Source organism: Furipterus horrens, unplaced genomic scaffold (genome assembly GCF_987537825.1).
Source record: "Furipterus horrens unplaced genomic scaffold, mFurHor1.1.pri manual_scaffold_3, whole genome shotgun sequence".
Taxonomy (NCBI): domain Eukaryota; kingdom Metazoa; phylum Chordata; class Mammalia; order Chiroptera; family Furipteridae; genus Furipterus; species Furipterus horrens.
The window spans coordinates 149,103,183-149,130,241 of NW_028327173.1; the positions used below are offsets into that span (position 1 = coordinate 149,103,183).

The following is a 27,059-nucleotide window of genomic DNA, read 5'->3' on the forward strand; positions in this document are numbered from 1 at the left end:
GGGGCGGGGGTGAGGTGGGCGTGGCCTTGCCTGACGTAATCTCGCCCATTGGGTTGAGGATTGGGTGGAGCTCAGAAGGCACCGCCCCTACCGGCCTGGGGCGGGCGCATGGGCGGGGCCACCACGGGAGGCGCGTGGGGAGGGTGGGGCTGCGCCAGGGCTGCGGCTGAGTTTGGGACTGGGGCAGGGGATGGTGCAGCTGGGCTGGTTTGCCGGACTTGGGTGGAGGCCGACGGATGGCGAACGTGCGAGTGGCCGTGAGGGTCCGGCCCCTCAGCAAAAGGTGAGCGGGCGGGAGGGGGCGCCTGAGGCGGCAAGTGAGTTAGGAGGGCGAGGTCCCCGCCTCCCCGTCAAGTGATTCTGGCGTGGAGAAATCAGACACAAAGTGGCCCAGCGGGCCAGGGTCAGGAAACTTTAAAGGCCTGGCAAGTTGAGATCTCGGGTCGAGTTTTTCGCGTCATGCTCTCAGGCATAGCGGTTTCTGGTTGGACTCAAGGGTGGGCTGCTATGTTTCAGCGTCCCTGGAGTCCTGCCGGCAGGAGTTTTGAGGGACCGCGGCTTAAGTCTTGATGCTTGGGTAGGGCGTTTTTTCCTGGGTTCGTTGAAAAGAGCTGGGAAAGTATCTTTACGCCGGGAGAGGGATTGTCAATCTCTTCTCCCTTCTTGCTGGTTCTGGAGTACCTATGAGGACTGAGGCAGACTTGTGGGTGCACGTGGGTTTCTCTGCGAGTATGTGGAGAAAGAGAGTGTGAGGCATGAGAGGGAAACTGAGGCCCAGAGAGATCGTGATTTCATCCTATGCTGGACAGCTGAACTGTGAAATAGAGGACGTTACTCTAACTCCTCTCAGTGTCAGCAGTGCCCATTTCTTCATGGGTGAATCTAGTTCTGCACCTCTCAGCTTTTGAGGCATCCTATGTCCAGCCACATAATTTCTTCCCCTTTTCACTAATTCTCCACTCATAGGTTTGTTAAATCACGGAAAGGTTCACAGAAGAGTTGGTGTTTGGACTGTTTTTTGAAGATCTGTTAGACTTTGCTGACAGGTGGAGAAAGTGTAAAAAGCACTCGCTAGTAAAAACACTAAAAGCAAAGGACTTAAGCTGTTAGGAAACAGGTAAGTTTGGGTTGTTTGGCGAGAGGTTATGTGGAGGGAGTTGAGTGACAGGACATAAAGCTGTGGAGAGTGTGGTTTGGGACCAGAGGCACATATTTGAAGTTAAAAAATTTCCAGGACATGAGATGGCTTGAAAATTGGGCAGAAGGGTCAAAAAAGGCACTGTCTCCCATAATAAAATTTGTTACTAGCAGGGGTTATGTTTGTCCTGATATGGAGGTGATTGGCTTTGAAAAGTCATGCAATTGACAGAATAATGAGGAGAGGAATGAAATGGAAGAAAGAAACAAGAACAACAGAAAAGAAAGTAGGAAAAAGGCAAAAGAGGTACAGTGAAGAAAAAGGAAAGTAGCACGTGCTTGAACTGTCGTGTTTAGATTGGCAAATGTCTTATAGCATCTGGCTTCTGCATTACTAAGTGTGGTGGCTCAAGGTTGGGGGGTTTTCATCGGTGCAGCTGCCACCCTGAGGGTAGCCTCTGGCAGATCCTCTTTTTGCAAAACCATTCTTTTTTAAAATTTTATTTATATTTATGCTATTAACGTTGCCCCAATTTTTACCCCTTTTCCCCCCTCACCCAGCCAACCCCCACTCCCACAGTCACTCCCCACACTTATTCATGCTCATGGGTTGCATATATGTTTTTTGTCTAATTCTTTAACCTGCAAAACCATTCTTTTAAGGATTCTTTGCATAACAATATTGACCACTCCTCATAGGAACTTTTCTATTCCTTGGGAACTAGGAATTTATATAGCATGCATTAGATTAAAAAATTTATGTTGAAATTGAGTTGTTATTTGCAGCCACAGTAGAGAATAACATCTCATTAAACAAAAGTGAGGAGGAAGGAAAGGGCACAAAGCTTATTTACTGAGCTCATGTGAAGAGACTTGGGCAGCAAGCAGTAGAATGCCAAGACTGCAGATGTCTAGGTGTGAGCAGATTATTGCAGGCTGAAGATTCAGGAGCAGAGATTCAGGAGCAGATAAGGAGAAACCCAATGTGATCCCAGCTAAGAAGCTTGAGACTACTACCCTCTTCTCATAGAATCCTGCGGAGATGAAGCTATACGTACTCCAAGATTGTTAATTGCCAGCATCTTCACTGAGGCTCAGGTGAATGTAGGGAACCTGCTGATTATGTATTGGGTTGACCAAAAAGTTCATTTAGTTTTTCTATACCATGACTTTAGTAGGGCTTACTTGTCTTTAACTTCATTTGTAACAATTTTGTTAGATTGTGTTGTGACAGCTGTCATATCAGCGTGCATTTAAAAACACTTATCAAAATTGGTGAATTTTTGTGCAGCCATTTTAATATTGAAGATGGAAGAAAATATGTAACATTTTCAGTGTATTATGCTTTATTATTTCAAGAAAGGTAAAAATGCAACTGAAATGCAAAAAAAGTTTTGTGCAGTGTATGGAGAAGGTGCTGTGACTGACCAAATGTGTCAGAAGTGGTTTGAGAAGTTTCTTGGTACTATTGACATTTTGGCCAAGTAATTCTTTGCTGTGGGACTGTCTTATGCATTAGAAGATGTTTAGCAGCCCCCTCCCCTGGCATCTACCCACTAGAAGTCAATAGCAGGAGATAACCAACATACTCAAAATATCCAAATCAATAAGGCTATTGGTGAAAATGAAAAAATGTGTTTTACTTTATGGAAAAAACATAACGGTCTTTTTGGCTAACCCAATGGTTGGTTCCAAACTTCAGTTAAGTCATTGGATCTGATGTTATATTTAGGACAAAATCTTAGAGGCCATATGATCTAAGCTTCCATTTTTTCTGATTTTCCAGGTGAGAAAATGGTCTTGTTTAAGGTCTAAACTAAGTACGTAGAACCAAAAATCAATCCACCAGACTAAACTGTTCCTTCCTGAGATTACAAAAAAGTTGCACTTCTCTGTCAAATGCCTGTTCTCAGTAAGACTAGAAATGACCATCCATCAGTAAAATGATAATAAGGGAAATGGGTTTGATGCCCTGATCTCTACCTCATAGTTGTTTGCTGTGTCAGAAAGTCAGTATCTCATGAGGTGCTGCCCTTGTCTATCTTAAATCATTTGTCATTGAGACAGCATGCTCTCTTCCACTAATACTGTAGGCCCTGGAACATTTCCCACTGCCCTATCAAAAGTTACTTTTCATATACTATATTCCCTTTCTGTGCTTAAAAAAAATCTGCAAAACAGAATATGTAACTACTTCAATGTTTTCCTGAAGATTAAGTAAAAGGATACATTTAAAATACATTTTAAATGTCCAATAAAGTATTAGCTATCTAATTCTAACTACTTTTATTTCTCCCTATATTTAGCTAGCTGTTTTTTAAAAAGTTTTACAAATGAATAAATGAATGGCAATGGCTTGGCTATTTTCTCCTCTAGGACAGTAATTCTGAAATTATAGTATGCATACAATCCACCTGGGGAGCTTGTTATACTGCAACTTATTAATAGGAATTTGAATTAACTAGCCCCAGCATCTCCCATGTTTCTGATGAAAGTGGCCTGTGGACCGCTTTGAGAAACACTGTCCTGGGAGTAATGTGTAAGTGAGGATTTATCCCTGCAAAAACCTTTTAACCTTAAGGAATGACTGCCTGTTGGTGGAATTCAGGACACCGAGGCAAGTGGTAGGTACTCCACTCTACTGTGTGTAAGGCTTCTCCTCAGTAGACTTTTGCTGAGTTTTGTGCTGCCAGCTGAGGTTAGTGCCCTTTCTTTCTGTTGTATTCAATCTCAATTCAACTTCACTTTGTTCTAGAATGTTTAGAACCACTATGTTACCAATCGTAAGAGAGGAGCAGCATCTCACCCTCCCGAAGTTTTTATTTTTCTGCTAAGAGGTCAGGTTTTTTCTTTTCTGGGTGTTTGTTTGGGTTTTTGCTTTATGACAAAGAGTCCTAGATAATAGATTTGGCATTTATTGTATAATTTTTTTTTCTTATTTTCTTCATCGTCTAAATTTACTATATATAATCTGTGTATTGCTTTTTTAGTGAGTGGAGGGATAATAAAACTTACTGTGAACTTCAGAAAGGAAAAAAGATCTTATAAAAATCTTGTAAAATGTTAACACCAAAGATGAAAGATTTTATTTATTTATTTATTTTTTAGGAGAGCTGAGGGCTGTGTTCAATGGGGAGAGGGGAGGGAGAGCACAGTTTAATGACCCTGGGAGACAAAGAATATATCTCTGCTGACTTAAATATTATCTAGTATGAAATGTGAAAGGAACTGTATCAGGGCCTTGGGGAAATTCAAGTAACAGAAACCTCATTACCTGAGAGAGGGAAAATTTCTATCCGGGGCTTTATTTCACTGACAGGTTAAAAAAAAAAATCTTAAATCTAAAGACATCCCCACCACCCAAATAACTTTACCCCCCTCACCCCCCTCCAGTTCTCAAGGTCAGATCCTGGGAATTCAGAGGAAGAATAAAATGAAACTGAACATATTTTTTCAATTTTCAGGTCCCAGGCTAGGAGTAATTTAATTAATAACTTGCTAATGAATTTCTCATCTATTAACATTTTGGCTGTGAGCACTTTAGTTAAAGGTCTTTAGGTTATGAGGAAGAATTTTAAGTTTAGTATATTCCGTTCATTGTAGGCTTCAGGTATGTGGGCCACTTGAACTAAGCCCCTTAAAGTGAATTTAGGGATAGGTTAAGTGTTAAGTATTACTATGTAACTGCAACATAGGATGATTCTTAAGGATCTTGGTTCTCATTCTAATATAAGGAAAGGACTGGGGAAATACTTTCTCAGGATCTCAGTAGAGAGGCCCCAAAGCCTTTTTCATGTTTAAAATCCCAGAGAAAGTGAGAGGTGATGCCATGTTGTGTGCTGAACCAAGGATGCTCTCCAGGGTTTCCAAGCTTGATTTCTAGGGTATAGTTAAGAGCCTCAGAGAAGGAAAACTCTGACTCCAAAAAACCTCCGCTGCCTTGCGGCATACCTCTTCAGGGGAAAGGCTAAGGGAGTAAACCCCGACAGAAAATCCGGAGCCGGAGTCCCTAAGGCGGTTTGACGTTGTAGTCAACACCGGCAACTCCTGCGGCGCACCTGAAGCCAAGCTGTATTGACTCCGTCTTTCCCTTGGACCCTTCAGCTGCGAAGAGAGGGGGGGTCTGCTGCATGGGCAACAGCAGACCCTCCATATCACCCTGCACAGGCTCTGTAGCTTCAGCGTCATCGCAAGATGTCGATTCAACACGGGAGGAGACAGATACGATGTCACTCCCGAGTCGGACTGCACAGCCATTCTCGGCGGTGCAGATAGACTCTTAAGAAGCTACACCATCGTCTCTCGAGACGGACGGCTGCCGACGAGTTAAGAGCCCAGGCTTTGTGGTCAGACAAATCTGAATTTAAATTCCAGCTCTGCCACTGCTAGCTGTATGACCTTGGACAACTTACATAATTTTTCTCAGCTTTAGCCTTTCATCTGTAAAGACGAAGATATGTTAGGAAGCTATCTCAGGAGGGTTTTCAAGAAAATTGCATAAGATGAAGTAAAATAGCTACTGTACCTAATATAGTGTTTAGCATGTAGAGGGTGCTCAGAAGTGCCCTTAGCTGTCCAGAGCCAAGTTCTAATGATTCAGAAAAACATTCCAGATAGGAGACTGTTTGATGCGATGCTTTGAGCAACTTATGGATTCAGACACCCCAGTCATGGAGACAGGAATAGGGAAACATTTTGTTCTAATAGTGCTGGTCTTAACTTCTCTTTTCTTGATTAAGAAAAAAAACAAAACAAAAAAACAATGTTTATTTTCATATGGGTTTGGGTCTTGTTTCTAGGGAAACCAAAAAAGGAGGAAGAATTATTGTGGAAGTTGATGGCAAACTGGTAAAAATCAGGAATTTAAAGGTAAGCCAGAAATTGTTTTCCTTTTTCTTTCCACTGAGGTGCTAGTTATTACAGGCGTTTCTGGGGTGAGGGTGTGTATATGAATGTGTTTAGAGAGGGAGAGTGGAAGAGCTTTGACCAACCACTAAGCAAACATAAAACAGTAGGAAAAAAGTACAGGGGACATTGCTGCTGCAGCTCAAGTTCTATCAAATAGGATGCAGCTGTTTTGGAAACTAGTCAGTAGCTTCTTTAAAAGTAAACACAAAGGATGTATGGGCCAGGTGTGGCTGGCTTAAATCATTTTGGGGACAGTCCATGTATACACTTAACTCACCTGAGCACCAGTCAGACTTGGTGCCAAGCCTCTCATTTGATATCACTTCGCCTAGAGGCTTATGCACCGGCTAATGCAGGATTCATTTTGGCCATAGTGAGGACCAAAAAAGAATCTTCAGGTCTCAGGAGGAAGTCAGTCACTAGTCAGTCTTGCTACCAATTTTCTTTCACAGGTTTCACTGAGCTTTCAGTCACAATTAGACAAATTTGGGGAACTTACTCCCTACCCCTTATGCCTTCCTATGGCTAATTTCCTCCATTCCATTTCTCCCTTACCAGGCCAGTGGAAGTGGAAGGGTTTCTTTCTTTCTGGGCCATGGGGAGTGGAGGGAAACAGGGGAGCTTGCCATGTGACCTCCAGAGTGAGGGCTATCTGGACCGCAGGCCTTCCAGCCATGCCCACTCCTGCGTTACTCCTGTGATGTGATCTGTTTCCTTTTGTCAGTAGCTCTCTGCTAAAAGAAAACAGGAAGTGCCACACTGTTAACAAGAGCTCCCTGGAGACAAAAGACCTTTTATTCTTTGCTGTCTTTTACTTATATCTCCATTACCTAATCACTTCAGCCACTTTGTTCTGAGAGATCATATTTTTGGTTCTTAATAATTCCTGGCCAAGATCAAACTCTAATTTGCCTCCCGCACACTTTGCTGGCTGCTTACTTCCCTGAGGTCAGTTCTCTACTAAGAATCTCTTAGTCCAGCGGTTCTCAACCTGTGGGTCATGACCCCTTTGGGGGTCGAACCACCCTTTTACAGGGTTGCCTAAGACCATCAGAAAACACATATATAGTTACATATTGTTTTTGTGATTAATCACTATGCTTTAGTTATGGTTGAAGGTCACCACAACACGAGGAATTGTATTAGAGGGTCACGGCATTAGGAAGGTTGAGAACCACTGTCTTAGTCAATCTGATAGTCTCATTCTACTGTGGTTTGTGGATCCTAGTGCTAGGGATTGTCTCTCCCTGTTGAGAGTCTAAATTATAAATAGTATGCCATTCTCCCCAGTATAATACCTGTAGGTCAATGCAGTCCAGGCTCTGGCTCTGCCCTCACCTACCTTGGGCAGTTGGGATTGGTCCTAGCTCTTCAGTCCAACATGCTTTCTAATTCACTGGGGTGAGTCCCCAGGGACCTCTGTGAAGGCCCTCGGTGGGTAGAGCCAGTCAGGCCCAGGGACTAAAGTACTCATGCATTTCTGTATCTGTTATAGAAGTTCTTAGAGAAAAAATGATAGCTACAAGAAGATGCACAGAGAGGTAAAGGGTTTCTCTCTCAAGCTGTCCTACACCTCATTTGGTTGGTTCATATATAGGTAGATATACGATAGTATGATGGAGAGAAATTTAATTCTCTGGGGCTTTATTGAACTAACAAGATGAGGATAGAGGTTACTTTTTTTTCTTTTTATATAGATATCATAAAGATTCCCATGATCATTCCAGATCCCTCTAGCTACAGTAGAGAGGAATCAAATACTACTAACCAGATTCTGATATTATAATAGAGAAGACACTGGATCTTATGTTTGATTTTAGGTGGACAGTCGATCAGATGGCTTTGGCGACTCCCGGGAGAAGGTTGTGGCCTTTGGCTTTGATTACTGCTACTGGTCAGTCAACCCAGAGGACCCCCAGTATGCATCTCAGGAAGTGGTAATGTCATTTTTCCTTCATTCTTCTCAGTTTTTCATAACTGTATAATTACGAGGTCTGTCCAGAAGGTCTCCAGCCATGTGATATGAAAAATAGAGACATTTATTGAAGAAGATACAAGAAACATTGTATATAGGATAATGATGCCTCAGTCCCCTTCAAAGTGTGCACCTTGGGACCTCACACAGTTCTCGCAGTCGTCATCAGCTGCTCTGTTATATTTTCTTGAATCTTATTGACAGTCTGAAATCTCTTCACCTTTAAAGGTGATTTTAGTTTTGGGAAAGCCAGCAGTCACAGGGCACCATATCTAAGCTGTAGAAGGGCTGAGTCACCTGGGTAATTTGATGTTTCACCAAAACACTCTGCATGAGACGTGATGCATGAGTGGGTGCATTGTGATGAAGCTGCTAATCACCAATTGCCCATAGCTGCATCTGAATAGTTTCCATAGAGGAATGTTCAAGCTTAATGCAAAATTTGATGCAGATTCATTTCTCTACTCACTCAGCCATTTTGAATTCAATGGCCACACAGTACACATGGTCACTCAATGGCATCTACCGCCCCCACTGACTGGTACAGTGACGTTGTCATTGTTCATGCATGCTCATTCCAGTCCACTTTCCTTGACTGCCAGCTTAGATCAATGCTGCGCAAACTGTTTCTCGTTATATTAACAATGGCTGGACTTTTTCTGGACAGACCTCATATTGGGAAATTGGCATGGAATCTGGGCCCTGCCTATTTCTTATTTATGGTAGTTTGGTCAGAAACTACAAATGATATTTGATCTTTGGTAGTGGTAGTGAGAGACATCAGTTGCAAAAAGAGTAAAAGACTGCTTGCTCAGGCATGGGAGTTGGCTAGCTGTTTATTTAGGCTTGAGCCTCAGTGTGATTCAGTTGTGTACAAGTTAGTATAGGTAGTGCTCTGCTCCTATGGTAAGTGAATGTGCTCATCTCAAACTGGGCCTTGTGTTGTATGCAACAGAAGGGCCCAGGAACTCTAGAGGCTAGTATCTTCTTTGAGCTTTAGGCTTGTGCTCCTAGGCTAAGTGCAAAGGGCTAGATAGCTAGTCTGCCAGCCTGCAATGTATGTAAAAGGTGAATTCTGTTGATCTGATGAGGATTGACGGGAATCAGCTAAGGCAGTTGGTCATGATTAATGGGCCTGGTAGTGTTGCCTAGCTCTCTCAGAAGTTTCTGAGACAGCATGTCTGGCCAGGTAGATCTACAGGACTTCCCTCTGTTTCTGTGAAGCAGAAGCATTGTTCTGGTTTGTCCTGGTGAAGGTCATGTGTTCAGTCCCCAGGATGCTCAGCAAGCCTTGTCTCATTCAATTCTATGACCACAGACAATAGCCCTCAGGGTACTCTTTATGAAAGTCCATCTCTAAAATTAGAAATTAATTTATTTGGCCTTCATCATACTACATCTGAAAGAAAACACTGCAGAAGTATGTCTTTAGGAAATACCATTGGAAATGGAAATATTTTTGGGGGAGCCCTGAACAACAATTGCCTATTCGTCTATATACCTTTGAACAAAAAGCCAAAATGTGTTTTCTAAATATTTTAGTCTTCGTGAAACTTTTTCTGATTATTCCAAAGGAACAATGTCATCAAGTTTGAGTGAGTTAGAGGACTGTACTAATCTTCCTTTGATGGAAACTTCTGAAGATGATTGGATAGTTCTAAACCATGAAAGTGTGATTCCCTCATTTTTCGCTTCTGAGGGGAAGATGTGGAAACAAGACTCTAGACCACTGTGGGATTGTTGTCTTTGTGGGTTCCTTCTGTTATAATATGAGCACCTTACATTTGTAGTCAAACTGCATTTGCTGTAAATGCTCAGAAGGGAAAGGCAGTGTGGGCATTAGATGGCCCCTACTGAGCCATCCCTGTCCTTGGGAATATGAGGGCACTGGCAGATCCAGGCTTGTTTATGGCCCTTGATTTTAATCCCAGCACTCAAGTATCTCTGAGGTATCTGCTTACTGGTGTTTGTAATTGTTATACTGGAATCCTCCAAGAAGATCCAGGAAAAAACTGACTCAACTAAGAGGATGGGTTATCTATAGCAATTCACAGTTGGGACTGTATCCGTGGTGTAGAAGGCAGTGCTCCTTCTATTAGTAGGAAGTGTGTGCATACTGATAGCTATTTCAGTCTTCCCTGGCCATAGCACACCTAGGGATGATTGTTCTGTACCTAAGAAAAATGAACTATTTTGTGTAACATTTGATACATCAACAATCTGGGAGGTGTGTGAATGTGTGTAAACAAAACTACATCTATATATATCAACAAGCTTGGGTATGATTTTGGTGTGAGGGTCACATTTTACATTTATGTAGCTGAAATCTATAAAAATAATCTGATAGAAGCCCAGAAGACCATAGATGAGAATTCGTAAGTATGATTCTTCCTCTGTTGCCTAATTAGATCAAATGGGATTCGGACAGGAAGCCTGTGCAGAGAGATAAAGCTAGAGTCTCCTGTGGTTGATTCTGGTTTGTTTATTGTCTAAGGACGTCATTGGTCCCAAGGGGAATCAGAACAGTAGAGAGAAGGAAAGGAAACTTTGTCACAGGCTGGAGTAGAGCCAGAGGTCCCAGAATGCTGGCAGGACTCACATCCATATGGTTTGGTCAGAGGGACTCATTACTGTAACACAGAAACTGGAGCCCAGTTTCTAATCACTATAGCTCTGAGGTCACCAGGAGTAGGAGAGGCGGATTATTATAAAATCATAGGACTTGGGGTGGGAAAGAATTTAGCGTTCACCCAGTTTATCCTTTCCCGAAGTACAGCTAACTTCTCTGCAGCATTTGTGATCATATGTAAGGGGGTGTGTGGAGAAAGGGGTCGGTCTTATTGAAGTATAATTTAGATATAGTAAAATTCACCTATTTTTTTAAATTTAATTTTTATTTTATTTATTTATTTTTTAGATTTTATTTATTCATTGTCAGAGAGAGAGGAAGGGAGGAAGAAGGAGGGAGAGAAATATCAGTGTGTGGTTGCCTCATGTGCACCCCCAACTGGAGACCTGGCCTGCAACCCAGGCATGTGCTCTGACTGGGAATCGAAGCGGCAACCATTGGTTCACAGGCTGGCACTCAATCCACTGAGCCACACCAGCCAAGTCTAAAATTCACCTTTTTTAGTGTAGAGTTTCAAGAGTTTTGACAAACACAGTTGTATAGTTTACCATCAGTATATAAAACAGTGCATCACCCCCAAATTCCTTCATGTCCCTTTGTAGTCCAGCTACTCTCCCTATCCCCAGCCCCTGGTGACTACTGATCTGTTTTCTGTCCGTACAGTTTTGTCTGTTCCAGAATGTCTATAAATATAATAAAATAGTATGTAGCCTTTTGAGTCTAGCTCCTTTCCTTCAGTATGGTGTAGACAAGATTAATCTCTGATGTTATGTATATTACATCTTATTCAGACCTTGATTCAGAATTATTTAAATCATCTTCTTGCCCAAAAGGAATATCATGGCTTTGAAAGCACTGATTCTAACTGCAAAGAGGGACCAAATCCTTGAAGGACTGTGCCTCCTCCATCTCTGAGTCTTTGAAGGAAGGACTGTCATCACCCTCTGAAATACAGCACTGATTTCAGAATATCCAGTTATTGAGGGAACAATTTCCCCCATTGGCCTTAGAGGAATTTTGAGCAACATTAGAAGCCATTGTTTGATAGATATTGACAATATCTATTTGATATTGGTGCTGCCTCATCATAGTCTCTTAGAAGGTGAGAACTTGAAGGGAATGTAGCATCATCTAGGCCAGGGTTTCTCAACATCAGCACTGTTGATATTTTGGCCAGATAATTCTTTGTTATGAGAGATGTGTCCTGTGCATTGTAGGATGTTTAGTAGCATTCCTGGCCTCTATGGACTAGATGCCAGTAGCAATCCCAGTCATGTATATCAAAGATGTTTCCAGATACTTCCCACTAATCTGTGCCAGTCCCCTCATGTCCTAGAAATAACCATGTGATTTATAGGAGTTATGCAGACAGTTAATATACAAGTGGGACTAGACCCAAGCTTCCCATGTTGGTGTTTTTATTGCATTGTACCATTCTACCTCCCTCTTTTTATATCTTATAGCCTCAAAAGTTAAGTTTAAGATTAAAATTTCTTAGTGCTTTAGTCCTTCCCTTTTCTTAGTGGTGACACACTAGAGTAAATAGATCAGGTGTCAATAAACATGAGAGAACAAGTCAGCTACTATAAGTCCTTCTGAGAGGCAGCTTTATTTGTTAAATATCTGTATATTCTAAATGTTTATCCTTTCTTTTGATCGTCTCCCAAAATCTATTAAATCTGTATTGTTTACTCCATTTTACAGGTAAGGAAACTGAGGCATCGAAACCTTACAAGACTTGGTCAGTAAATGATAGAGCAGGGATTCAAATCCAAGACTGTCCAACTCTGAATTGCATGCCATCTCCACCAAGCCCCACTGACTCCCGAGGTAAAAAAAATCCCAGTTAGTCTACTAGTAGCCTGGCCATCTCTTTATAAATATTATCTGATTTGGTCTTTTCAACAGCTTAAAAGGTAGAAGATTTTATCCTTCTTTTATAGTTGAGGAAATTTAGGTTTAGAGAGGTTATATGATGTGCCTAAAGTCAGAAATGAGTCTTAGACTTGAACACAGGATCATCTGAAGGCAAAGTTCATATTCTTTTTACACTACAGTTTACAAAGTGGTCCCCTCAATATTCCCAGTACCCTCCTGGCACGATCCATAGTTACTACAGTATTATTGAGTATACAGTATTCCCTTACTTATCGCGGGTATTACATTCTAGACACCCCCTCCCCCCCATGCGATAGGTGAAAGTCCGCAAAGTAGGGACCGTACATTTATTTTAGTATTTATATATATTTTAAGGCTTTATAAACCCTTTCCACTCATAAACTGTTCCCAGTCCCTTATTAACCTTTCCCACTCCCTTATTAACCTTTTCTACACTTTTATAAACACTACTTATGTTCTTAAACATATTCTACACTCCTAAACCTACATAACTTTAACAACATACGTATACAGTACCGCAAAATCCCGCAATATAGAGAAAAATACACAATAAATAATTAAATATAATATTTTTAAAAATCCTGTGATACAGGGAGGCTGTGATAAGAGAACCACGATACAGAGAGGGACTACTGTATTACGTATGCTGTACTTTACACACTTGTGACGGTTTTGTAGCTACCAATTTGTATTTCTTAATTTCTTCACCTTTTTCACCCAGTTCCTGAACTCCCCATTCCTCTAGCAACCTTCAGTCTGTTCTTTCTGATTCTCTTTCTGTTTTATTTGTTCATTTATATTTTTCATTAGATTTTGCATATAAGTGAAATTCTATGATATTTGTCTTTCTCTGACTGACTGATTTCACTCAACCTAATACTCTCCAGGTCCATCCATGCTGGTGCAGATGGTAATCAGCTTTTCATTCTTAAGGCAGGCCATTATTGGTCTAAAATGTGTTTTATTTTTTATTTTTTAAGTATTTTATTTATTTTTAGAGAAAGGGGAAGGGAGGGAAAAGAGAGAGAGGGAGAAAGAGAGGGAGGGAAACACTGATGTGTGAGAGAAACATCAATTGGTTGCCTCTTGCATGCCCGAGGCCGGGGACCGGGTTCGCAACCCAGGCATGTGCCCTGGCCAGGAATCGGACTGGTGACCTTTTGTTTTGCGGGAGGATGCTCAACCGAGACACGCTGGTCAGGGCTAAATTGTGTTTTTACTCTTTGTTAATATTTGAATTTGCCAAGGCTTCTACAAAATTGGCCAACATTTTTATCTGGCTTGAATCAATATTAAAGTTAATATACTTCTCTGAAGTTAGACCTGGAAATGAAATTATTATGTAAAGCGCATAGCCAAGGGCTTGGTAACCAGGAGTTGAATAAAGGAGGTCACGAGTGCTATGGCTTGGGTCCCTGGGGTGATTACAACTATCACAGTATGAGAGAATCAAGGCCCATGCTTCTAAGAACTGAACTTGATTTGAAAATCTCTTTGAATCTGGTTATGATCCCTTTTAGGATTCGCATGCTCTGCTTGGAAAATTGACTTTCCTTCCTTCCTCTGGATCAGGAACATCTGTTGGAGCCGGAGTCCTCTACTGAAGTATATTGTGTTTGGGTGATTGTGTGTTTGTAAAACTTTCCATGAGGAACATTAGCTCAGCTTTACCCACCAAGGACTGTAATTGGCTGTCAAAACAAGTGCAGACTGAGTCAACAGAAAGCCTGTCCAGGAACAAAAAGCTACCCAGCCCTCTCTGGAAGCAGTTGCTCCCATTCTCCTGGGAATCTTTGTTTTAAAATGGCCTGTTGTTTAGCTAAAACACATAACTAAAACACTTGTAGCTTTTCCAGATAAAAATCTTTCGAATGAGCAGATTTCCTCCCCACAACCATTGAATACAAAACTGAAATTATAGCAGCTATGTGATTGTACTTGTTGTTGTTTTAATGTTTAGTCTCCACATACACTGAACATCAAATGACACACAGAGTATATCCATTGCCTACCATCAAAGAGCCTAAAGAAAGGGAGACTCTGTGTGTGTGTGTATGTGTGTGTTACAGATTCTTGGGTGAATATTTTCTCCAGTACGAACTTCAGCTTGAGGATTTCAAGAACTTGGAGAGGCTTCAGAGGAACGCACACCCTCCAAATGATTAAAGGGCTCCCTGCAGAAACCAAGAGGAAAGCCACTAGCAGTGTGGCATCTGTATACATTCGGCATGGATTATTTAATGAAGGAATGTTGGTCCAGAGATAGCAAGTTAGGGAGGTGCTAATAATACTCTGCAGGCAGAACATGATCATTTTAGGAGTTTATGGAACATTAGAACCAGCTGGTCTTCGTAGGATAAAATACGGGATTTCAAATTAAACTGCAGAGGATGATACGTATTTAGGACATGAAAAGTAACTTGTGCAGAATTTTTGAATCCTGTTATGTGGTAGCTAAATAGTTTGATTTTAGAATTCCAAAATGTTGATATTAGAAGAAATGCTAGGGACCATTCAAGACGCTTATTTTAAAGATGCCAGTCTAGAGAAACAAAAACAAAAGTTACTTATGTTTTTTTCTTTTTGACCAGTCCAGATTGTGCTTGATGTTGCAGAGAAATGCCTATTGTTTACTCTAGTGACAGGGACCTTTAACTGCATCACAGAGGTTCCGGCATGGCAGGAAATGTGCTGCTTAGCAGAATTCCAAGGAAAGATCTTTTTCTTTGGATTGAAGCCTTGCACTACTGCCATCTAGTAGTATGGGGGATGATTGAGTGCCTACAAGGTCTGTCCAGAAGGTATGTAATATGAAAACTAGAGACATTTATTGAAGAAGATACAAGATACAAGAAACATCATACATAGGACAATGATGCCTCAGTCCCCTTCAAAGTAGGCACCTTGGAACCTCACACAGTTCTCCCAATTGCCATCAGCTGCCCCATCATATTTTCCTGAATCTCATTGACAGTCTGAAATCTCTTCCCTTTCAAAGGTGATTTTAGTTTTGGGAAACGCCGGAAGTCACAGGGCACCAAATCTGGGCTGTAGGGGGGCTGAGTCACCTGGGTGACTTGATGTTTCTCAAAAAAACTATATAAGACGTGATACATGAGTGGGTGCATTGTTGTAATGAAGCTGCCAATCACCAGTTGCCCATAGCTGCAGCCTTCTGAATCACCTGAATAGTTTCTGAGGAGAAATGTTCAAGCTTAGTGCAAAATTTGATGCAGATTCATTGCTCTACTCTCACACTCATTTTGAATGTGACAGCCACACAGTACACATGCTCACCCAGCTGCATTTACTGCCCCCACTGACTAGTACAGTGAAGTCGTTGTTCGCACATGCTCATTCCAGTCCACACTCCTTGGCTGCCAGGTTACATCCGTGTTGCGCAAACTGTTTCTCATTATATCAACAATGGCTGGAGTTTTTTCAGACAGATCTTGTATTATTGTTGTTGTTGTTGTTGTTGTTGTTATTATTATTTATTATGTGAGCAGGCTGCAATTAGAAGTAGAGTTTCTGTCTGGGGACCCGAACCCATGATAAGATGAAGGCAAATGTTCTGTTACCTCTTGCCTGAGAAAGTGAGTAGGATGAGGTGGAGAGGAAGAATATGACCCTCACTTCTGAACTTGGAGTATGAATGAAGGTTTTAGGGAAAGAGTAAAGAAGTCAGAATAGTTACTAAAATCGAGGGAGAAACATGAGGAAGAAATGAAGGCGAGAAGGAATTTGAGAGTTCACAGAGGGGAAGATGCTCTGAGGATCCTATCACTATTTACAGTAGGTTTTATCAATATATTCTCCATTTTAGGATTAGGCTCAGATAGGTTGAGTAGCTTGCTGTAAGTTACACAATCAAATGATGGAACATGCATTCAGACCTTTTACTGTGTGACTCCAAAGCCCTAACTCTCAAATGCTGTGCTACACACAGCTCTATTTCTGTATTTCCAGTGCTACCTATCTTAAATTAATGGTTATTGAATTAATTGCTCCACTTATGGTTCAGTGGATAAGAGACAAGTTGGGACTCTGCCTTTTTTATCTTGCTGCCTGTTTTGAGAGGGCCTTGTAATTTGCCTAAGTTAGACAACCATGGACTTAGTTCCTCTGTGCATCCCCTTTCCCTTATGCATGTATGTGCAAGGGAGCTGGAGAACCTGTGGGCGTCAGAGCATTTTCTCATGAATATTTGCAGAGCTGTGTACATTCCATCACTAGTGCTATTTCTTCCCAACCAAGATGAAGACAGAAGTAGAAACTTTATAAGAAAAAGCCTTTTTGTGCAATAATTGGATGGGGCTCTGCAGGCATGAGTGGGGGAAGGGAGATTACCATGAGTATTTCATTTCAGTACGTTCCCTCTGCCAGCAGCACAGCTGCTCAGCTCTATAAGCATGTCCATGGGCTGGATTTTAAAGGAATAAGGTCATTTTTTGGCTTCATATAACTAATTTTTCCCCTCTCTAGAAACTTGTTTATGAATCTTTAAAGACTCAGAAAAATCTGAAAAACAGAGATCCTTAACATTTACTGCTTGCTGCTGGTGCTGGATGCCTATACAAAAACGAATAGCAGAAACTAGAGAAATCTTTTAAAATGCAAAAAAGCCTGTTTGGATTTTTTCTTCCCTCTGCGAGCCAGGATAATAGAAATTTCTGATAATAGCTGGAGTCCTTGAGATCTAGACGGGAGAGAGGGATCTCTGTAAGGGAGGCATGCTTGGTAGTCAGTCGCAGACCTGGGCAGCCTAAGCACAAATACAGATACAGTCCTGAGTCAGTTGTCCTTGACATTATCCAGAAGTTCTCTTGCTTGAATCTGCAATGCTGAGACATTCTCCTGTATTCCTATTCCCTTTACACTTGAATTTGTCCTGGAGTTTAAAAGGATTATCAATTAATTGCTTAAAGGAGAGAAGTATGATGATGGCAATAACAACTTTGAGAATCTTTGGAAAAACTGACTTGCAAAATCATCCAAATAGGAAGATATAAAATGAAGAGCAGCTCTTTGAACAAAAAGTGTGTGTTTACCACAGTAGTGTACAGACCAACTGATAACAGTAGGCCCTTCCAGAGGAAGCCACCTGGTCTGCCTCACTAGGTGCTAAATTCTCTCCCACAGTAAGCCTGTGTCCAAGTACCCTCTCAGCACCATTTCAATGGTCCTCTGTTTGGGGTAGCCAGTCCAGCTGACCAACAAAAGGCCCCTTCTAGGTGCTGTGTTCTGAAAAGGGTTTAGTCACTGCGGGGGGCGGGGGGGGGTGCGAAATGGGACTTGTTTCTCTGTAGTTCGGTGCTCAGCAGAAAGCAGATAACTGCATAAAAAGTGTCAGCAAATTAATTTGTTTTTTAAACTATTTTGCTATAGAGGCACTATAAGCTAATTGTAAAATATTCAAACAGTATGGATATAATGTAAAAAGTGAAAAAACCTTCCCCTCCTATTCCTCCCCACCAGTCTCATTCACTAGAGGTGCCCACTGTCTACATTTTTTTGGTATCCTTCCAGACATTCTCTAAACATAAGTGTATAGTAAATGTCTTTTATTTTTTAAGGGACTTACACTGTACATATTGTTTTTCAACTTGGTTTATTCTACTCCACTTATCTTGGCCCTGATTTATTTGCAGTTACCTGTAGTTCTACCTCACCATTTTTATTTTTTTTAATTATTTATTTGTTTATTTTTATTTTTAGAGAGAGGGGAAAGGAGAAAGAGAGGGAGAGAAACATCACTGTGTCGTTGCCTCTCACTCGTGTCCCCAACTGGAGACCTGATGTGCAACCTAGTCATGTGCCCTGACTGGGAATTGAACCAGTGATACTTGGCTCATGTTTTTCTTTTTTTAAGATTTTATTTATTTATTTTTAGAGAGAGGGGAAGGGAGGGAGAAAGAGGGAGAGAAACATCAATGTGTGGTAGCCTCTTGTGCACCCCCAAGTGGGGACCTGGCCTGCAACCCAGGCACGTGCCCTGACTGGGAATTGAACCAGCGACCTTTTGGTTCGCAGGCCGGCACGCAATCCACTGAGTCACACCAGCCAGGGCTACCTCACTGTTTTAATACTACATAGAATTCCATTGTATGAAGTCATAACCGTTTAGTTTTCTGTGATGGACAATTAGGATACTTCCAGATGTCTGCTATTATACATAATATTGCAATGAAGATCTTTGCATTTTTACAAGTATAACTGTAAGATAAAGTGCTAGAAGTACAGCTTTGTGTTCAAAGAGTACGGATAGTTTAAATTTCATAAAATTTTTGTCTAATTGCCTTACAAAAAGATTGTACCAATTTACACCTTTAACAATAATTATCAGAATACTTTACCACATCCCTTGTCAATACTGGGTCACACTTTTTAACCTTTGCCAATCTGATATGTAGAAATAGTATCTTATTGTTGCCTTTTCTTTTATTATAATTGAAGTGAGCATTTTTGTGTGTATGTTTCTTGGACATTTGTATCTTTTCTTTCCTGTGAATTATGTGTTCATATATTTTCCCCATTTTTCTACTGTATTCTTCATCTTTTTCTTATTTTAAGTTCTTATTTATTTACTTTCAGAGAGGGGAATGGAGGGAGAAAGAGAGGGAGAGGAACATCAATGTGTGAGAGATACATCAATTGGTTGCCTTTAATATGCCCCCAGCTAGGGACCTGGCTTGCAACCTAGTGGAAACCCTGAGTGGGAATCAAATTGGCAGACCTTTTGGTTTACGGGCTGGTGCTCAATGCACTTAGTCACACCAGCCAGGGCTCCTTACTTATTTTTAAGAGAAGTTAACACATTAAGGAAATTAATACATATGTCATAGATGTTGCAAGTATTTTCCCTGCTTTTCTTTTTGTTTTCATTCTCGTTATGGTAATTTACCCCCCTGTATGTGTGTTTAAATGTAGTTGAATTTATCAACCTTTCTCTGTGGTTTCCTAGTCTGTGAAGATTTAAAAAGCCTGCTATTCTGAGATTATGAAAGTATGAGGGGGGCCCAAAAGTACCTGAAATTTATTTATAAAAGATTGTATATTTATTCTTATATGTTTAAACTTCAACCACCTTCAAAATACTCTCCATTTGATGCAGTACACCTATCAGGACCTTTTTTCCGCTGTTCAGAACAGTTTTGAACTCATCGATTTTGATGCCTTTTGGTGCTTCTGGCATTTTTTGTTTCACCTCTTTCACAACAATGGCAAAATGTTTCCCTTTTAAGGGCTTTTTTCCCATCTGGTGAAACAAAATTGCTCGGGTGAGATCAAGTGAAGTAGGGAGGGTGGAGCACAGGGGTCACGTCTTTTTTGGTCAAAAACTGCTGAACACTCAGCATGGCGTGGACAGGTGCACTTGTAAATCACTCATTATGAAACGGGCAAATGCGTGTTGAAAGAATCTTCCAAAAAAATTTACTGAAGCTGAATGTAGCCTCTCAGAGCAATGCCAGCTGATACACTGACACAGATTGGTCCCTAGGACTCTCACCTAGTGGGGGAAACCTGTACTACAAGGGGCCTGCCCTCCAGAATATAATTCTGTTCATTTTGGGGTGGGGGATCCCCACTTTTATTCTCTATGTGTTATTTTTCTGGTATGATAGCAGATTTATCTTTTTAGTATTTAAATACTTGATCCATTTAAAATGAGGGCTTCAGCTTTATTCCCCCTTCCCCCAATAGTTAGCCAGTTGTCCCATTACCGTTTATTGAACACCCATCCTTTCTACACTGATGTAAAAAGCCACTTCTATCATGTATTAAATTCCACTCTATTCTTGGGGACTCTCTTAAAGTTCTGTTTTGTGCTGTTGATCTATTTGTATTCTTGCACCAGAACCATAGCTTCAGAAGTTTTCAAATATACATAAAAGTATATACCCCTGGCTGGTTTGGCTCAGTGGATTGAGCGTCGGCCTGCGAGCTAAGTGTCGCTGGTTCGATCTTCCAGTCAGGGCACATCAGAGAAGGAAAACTCTGACTCCAAAAAACCTCCGCTGCCTTGCGGCATACCTCTTCAGGGGAAAGACTAAGGGAGTAAACCCCGACAGAAAATCCGGAGCCGGAGTCCCTAAGGCGGTTTGACGTTGTAGTCAACACCGGCAACTCCTGCGGCGCACCTGAAGCCAAGCTGTATTGACTCCGTCTTTCCCTTGGACCCTTCAGCTGCGAAGAGAGGGGGGGTCTGCTGCATGGGCAACAGCAGACCCTCCATATCACCCTGCCCAGGCTCTGTAGCTTCAGCTTCACTGGAGAGGACACTCCAGCGTCATCGTAAGATGTCGATTCAACACGGGAGGAGACAGATACCGTGTCACTCCCGAGTCGGACTGCACAGCCATTCTCGGCGGTGCAGATAGACTCTTAAGAAGCTACACCATCGTCTCTCGAGACGGACGGCTGCCGACGATATACCATACTGTTTCACTGCTTTTTAAATATTGGACAGGACTAGTTCTTCCTCTTTTCTTTCTTAGACTGTCCTGGTTATTTTGATTATTTCTCTTCCCCCAAATGCCATGTACTTCCCTGATTTTGCTCATGTTGGCTCCTCTCTCTAAAATATGTTAAAATATCACACCTTCCCAGTTCCTGCCATTCAAAATGTTCCTCAAGAGCCAGTTAAAATGATAATTCCTCCTTGAAGTTGTCACCATTCCTTAGATTCTCACAGTATTTGTTATACTCTTGTGACACTTTCTGTATATTAACTAAAATGACTGCTCTTTTGGTAAATGACTTACCTATTTTATTATACTAAGTGATCCTTGAAGGCAGACCAAGCCTAATCCATCTTTGATTATCCAACATTCCCTAGCACAGTGACACTTCATTCATTCAGTAAGCTTTTAGGAAGTAACTGCCAACTGCAACACAGTGAGCTTGAGTGCCATGGGGAATATAGAATAATTTAAGGTATGGTCCCTGCCCTCAGAAAGTTTAGTCTTATTGAGAATACCAGGCTTTAGGCACATAAAATAATTTACAATACCAAGCATCCCAGTGTTAAATGATTAGTAATTGCAGTAAGTACTTCAGGAATCCAGAGGAATAACATACTATCCAGATTGCATTGAATGAATTTAAGGGATGTCATTTCAGTCAGCAGGAAAGGCATAAGCAAAGATTCCAGGGCATGAATATACAAGCTGTTTTCAAGGGGATTAGGCAGTGCCAGCCCAGGGTGAAGCTAAGAGGATGTAGTCACAGTGTCCATCTCTCCAAATGTTCCGGGAGTCCAGACTCCCATATTCTGTCCCTGAGCTGCCCAGACTCCTAGCAGGTATTGAGGCTAAACAGTTTCTCTGGCACAGTGTCAGAGTGGCCTCAGGAGCATCCTTGATCCTTTGCTGAGTCCAGCAGATACAGGCCACATCATCACTCCCGTTCTAGCATCAAGAAAAGGAAAATGGGTACTTTCACTTTATGTAGTTTAGTAAGCCGTAAAGATTTTTAACCTGAGGGCACGAAGCAGGGTATCCTGAGTTACAAAAGCAGCATTCACTCATTCAAGAAACATTTACTTATTGTATGCCAAGAGTATGCTAGGTGCTGGGTAAGCAAACTGTCTCTGTGAGTGAGTGGGGGGTGAGAGGTTGGGGTTGGGGCGGAGAAAGAGAAAATATACATATGTCTGGGAGATTTTTGTCAATTTCTTTACCTTACTTGATATAGCTCCTTTTCTGCAGATCACATTTCAAGCAAATCTAATGTCTCATTGAAAGGTCCTTCTCTTCTAGAGATTCTAGTAGTCCGTAGTGGCCATATCATCTTTCTATCCAGCCCACTGTTGCTTGGACACTACTGTCTTTCTTTTTTTTTCAGACCCTGGGCTTAGGCCCATGGTATCTCATCTTTGCTGCTTTCTCAGGAGCCTGCCTATGGACCATCATACAGATCTGTTCTTGTTCCGGATGGTAGAAGTGTTCTGATTTTAACATTTATTTATTATTTTCTTGTAGAAAAATAGCCCTAGGCACATATTATTGTTTTTTTCTTATGTATTTGGTTGCCCAAAAAGTCCGTTAAGTTTTTTCCATAAAATAAAAGACATTCTTCATTTTCACATTTTGAATATGTTTGCTGTCTCCCGCTGTTGGCTTCTAGTGCTGCTAAACATCTTCCAAGGCATAAGACAGCCCTTACAGCAAGGAATTATTTGGCCAAAATGTCAGTAGTACCAAGAAACTTCTCAAACCACTTTTGACATGTTTGATCAGTCACAGCACCTTCTCCATACACTGCACAAGTCTTGTTTTGCATTTCAGTTGCATTTTTACCTCTCTTGAAATAATAAAGCATAATACTGAAAATGTGTAGTTTCTTCCATCTTTGATATTGAAATAGCTGCACAATAATAATCAATTCTGATGTTTTTTAAAAATGCACGCTGATATGACAGCTGTCACAATGCAGTTTAACAAAATTGTTTCAAATGAAGTTAAGGACAACTAAGCACTACTAGAGCCATCATATGGAAAAAATAAATGAACTTTTTGGCCAGCCCAATATGTGCATGCTCATTGAACTTTATTAAGACTACACATGTCCAGATACCTGCTTATGGTGAGAGGAAGAGGATGTGCTTCCTACTCTTTGGGAACACAGGGGTAGAGAGCCTGGGGTTATTCTGCCTTGCTTTTCAAAGTGGGGACCTCGATATGTCCAGATCTTGTCACAGATGTGTACTTTCAGACCTCACTCAAATGTACTGAATCAAAATCTGCATTTTGAAAAGATCACCAGGCAATACATGTGCATGTGAAGAAGATTCAAAGCCAAGAGGTCTGGGGTAGAATTTAAGATGGTGCTGGGCTGGGGACCACATTTTAGTAATAAGATTCTGGAGTACATGATTGTTTCCACCTTGATGAAGGAATTAATGATTGTTTATCCCAAGGCCCAGTTAACTGTGCTTTTACTTTGGCTATAGAACGTGCATTGTTCCCTGACTGACATTTTTCTTGCTTGTCTGTCTGGCTGACTAGAGAAAGAAGCTGTGTTCAACTCTCACATATCCACTTACATAACTGCCATCTCAGGCAAACCTTGATGGCTTTGGTCTAGTGGAACAAATTTTATATTATGTGATTTTAATAGCATCTGGTTTCTTATCTTTCAGGAGGGAGTGATAATTTTTCACCTACCAACATCACAGGAATATTGTTAGAATAAAATGAAGTATTAGGTATGAGAGAACTTTGGAAAAAGAAATATTAAATAAATATCAATTGGTATTATTACTATTGTATTCCATTCTCTCTTGTTTCTGTACCAAGAAAGACAATGTCTTTGCAGCATTTTTCGTGTTTGCAATGAAAGTATTTTCTACTTTTAATTCTTTAATAAAATATATGTTTCTAGAAATACTGTAATAATTAAAAATAAGTAATATATGCACGTCAGAAAAAAAAGTACAAAAAGATTATACAGTGAAAATTAAACCTTTCTATTCCCAACTCCTTCCCCTATGATGAGGCAAACATTGTTATCAATTTCTTGAGTATAGTCCTAGAGAATCCTATGCAAATATAAGCATGTAGCTATATGTTTATTCTCTTTTTTAAAAATGGTAGCACACAGATTATTCTGTATCTTGCCTTATTCAGTTAATAATATATCTTGGAGACATTTCAAATCATATATGTAATTGGGTCTTGTTTTGTTTTCCTAATCGGGCCTTCTCTGCCTTTTAATTAAGGTTATTTAGACCACTTTAACATAGTGCAATTACTGATATAGTTATGACAATCATTTTGCTATTTGTTTTCTATTTGTCTCATCTGTTTCTTGTTCCCTTTTAAATGTTTTTCTGCCTTTTGAGTTGAGTATTTTTAGTGATTTCATTTTCTATGTTGGTTTATAAGCTATCATTCTTTGTTTTGTTAGTGGTTGCTTTAGAGTTTAAAGTATACATTTCTAACTTAGCACAGTCTACCTTCAAGTAATAATATACTATTTGCCACATAAATTAAGATTCACTAGAATATTTCTATTTCTCTTATCTCAGTCTTTGTACTATCAAGTCAGACATTTTATGTCTATGTATATTATAAACTCCATAATACATTATTAATAATTTTGTTTCAGTAGTAAATTACCTTTTAAATACTTAAATAATAAAAAATTATATATTTGCTGATATAGTTACCAGTTCTGATGCTCTTCATTTCTTTTTGTAGATCCATATTTCCAGGTGATGGCATTTTCCTTCTGTCTGTTAGTATATTTTCTTTCAGGTATCATAGCTTGGACATTGCAAAACTAGAGACTGTATTTGATTTATATCTCAGAAACCACATAGCATTAACTCCGGTGTCAGCAGATGACCCACATTGGTTTGTGATACACTCTAGGCACTCTAGCAGCACTAATTTTAATTTAGCATTGTCTCCTAAGCCAAGGAAAACTAAGCCTTTGCCAGGCATAGTGGTAGTATGCTGTGATTTCTATGGACAGGAGTATGGACAGGAGACTTTTCCTTATATTTTAAAGCCAAACAAAATGAGAAATTGATAATTTGCTATGAAACATTTTGGAGCATTTCAAGTTGTTGGTCTTGGCTATCCAACAAATCCTTGTTACTGCTTGCTGTTCTTTGTGAACCACATATTTTGGGACAGGAGTTTGGCCTGAAGTTAGGGGTGGTCAATACCATATACTGGGTCTAATTATTCTTTGATTTACATACATTTACATATGCTCAGATTCCAGCAAAAATAGCCTTTTCATAATTCTGAACAGCTGTGGGGATGAAGAGGAAACAATCTGTTTATATCTTTGTTCTGTCTGCTTCTACTTGGTTGGTCCGTTTTTCTCACCTCTTCCTTATATCAACATTAAATTTGATGTTCTTTTATTTGTGAAAGTTCATTAAGGTGATATAATACATGATTCTTTTACCTTTTTTATACTTACCCATTTAAAACTCATAGTTCTTGAAGGAGAGAGACATAAAAAGATAATTACTTCAGTGTGGCAAGTACTATAATAAATATTTTAATCAAGTGTTTTAAAAAACTTGAAGAGGGAGGTAGGCCTTTATTGTTGGGCTGGGAAGGAGAAATTGTCAAAATCTAGTTCATAACATGATTGCTTTATTCAGGATTGAATAGGATTTAAACCTGTACTTCTCTTCTAAGGGCAGGAAAGATATTTCTTAAGACTTGAAAGTGGTGCTTCACATAAGTAGATTTAACCACATAGCTTGGGAGTTTTTAAAAAGGTCAGAGACTACTCAAAGCTTCATATAAATTCTTCACTATCTTAACTTGGAGTTTCCTCTTAGGTTTCATTCTAGATACCATTTAGTCTTATAATAACATAGGTGTATGAGTCATTTGATTGAGGCCAACTATTTGGCATATTAACTTGATGTGTGATCATTATGGAGGGTGCTAGGTTCAGTGAAATTCTCTTTTCTCTCTGCAGGGAAGGCAGAGTTGATGGTTTCTCATTTTTCAAGTGTGAGGCAGAGGGACATGAGCTATTTATAAACTCACTCCCATGCAAAGACTGAACACAATAGAAGCCTGAAATCAAATGGTGACCAGATGTGCCTAGGCATCCCTCAGTTTGTATGTAGAAGTTGGAAAAGGCAGAGCCCCTGGGGAGTTGGTCACAGGGCAGAAACGGATGGACTCACTCATAAGGTCATCTTTTGTATACAAACAGTCTCCTATATTGGGTCCCTAGGATTAGAAGAGGTAAAGAGAAGAGTGTGCTCAAACTTGTTTCCTTGGTTTTCTTTCTAGAAGTGAGGGATTATTCCTTTGTCAGTCATTTCATTGCTCAACTCTTGTCTCTGTAGTTAGGCAATTAGACAAAATACAGGTGCTTTCTGGGGATCTGTGTGAATTAATTCAGCTTCCGCGCAGTTGATAGAGATTGTGATTCTGCTAGGATGAGAAGCGATCTGACAGCAATGAAAACCCTTAATTACTTTTTTTTCCTTTACTATTTTCCCCATATTAAAAGAACCCCATCTTGTTTGTGGTGGTTTTGTGGTTTAAAGTTCAAATATGCAGTGATCTCTTGCCGGCATTGCTTTTCCTTGTCTCCCACAGAAGAGATTTTAAGAAAATAGAAGCAACTTCCTCTTTCATAAATATTTGGTAACATTCCCATGTAGTTTAGAGATTTGATTTCAGGGTTTGGAAGATGTTCTCATGACCTATTTGTTTAAGTGGGCTTTTTGAGAACCTACTCAGTTTCAGGTACTGAACTAAGTACCTGACTTATTCACCCTTCACAACAACCCGGTAAAGTGTGTTATTATCATCTCTGCTGTGCACACATGAAAACCGAGGCTCGACCAAGTTAAGGTAACTTGTCCACAGCCACACTACTAAGAGGTGGAGCTCAGATGGGAACCCAGATCTGCTGCCTCCAAAGCCCTTGCTCTTTCCACTACTCCCTGCTGCCTGCTATGTGAGCTAACTCCTCCTGACTATGTGCTTGCCTCTAATATTTGAAGTAGGATATGAATTA

At 40.4% G+C, this 27,059-nt stretch overlaps 1 protein-coding gene across 1 annotated transcript in view; it reads left to right on the forward strand.

Annotated features, from left to right (window-relative positions):
- The first annotated feature begins 236 nt into the window (after window positions 1-236).
- Window positions 237-27,059, forward strand: part of STARD9 (StAR related lipid transfer domain containing 9) — a 109,683-nt gene continuing 82,860 nt past the window's right edge. The window contains exons 1-3 of the mRNA XM_090268341.1: window positions 237-283; window positions 5,937-6,006; window positions 7,866-7,982. Coding sequence (XP_090124467.1) covers window positions 237-283; window positions 5,937-6,006; window positions 7,866-7,982 — 234 coding nt within the window. The remainder of the gene's footprint in view (window positions 284-5,936; window positions 6,007-7,865; window positions 7,983-27,059) is intronic.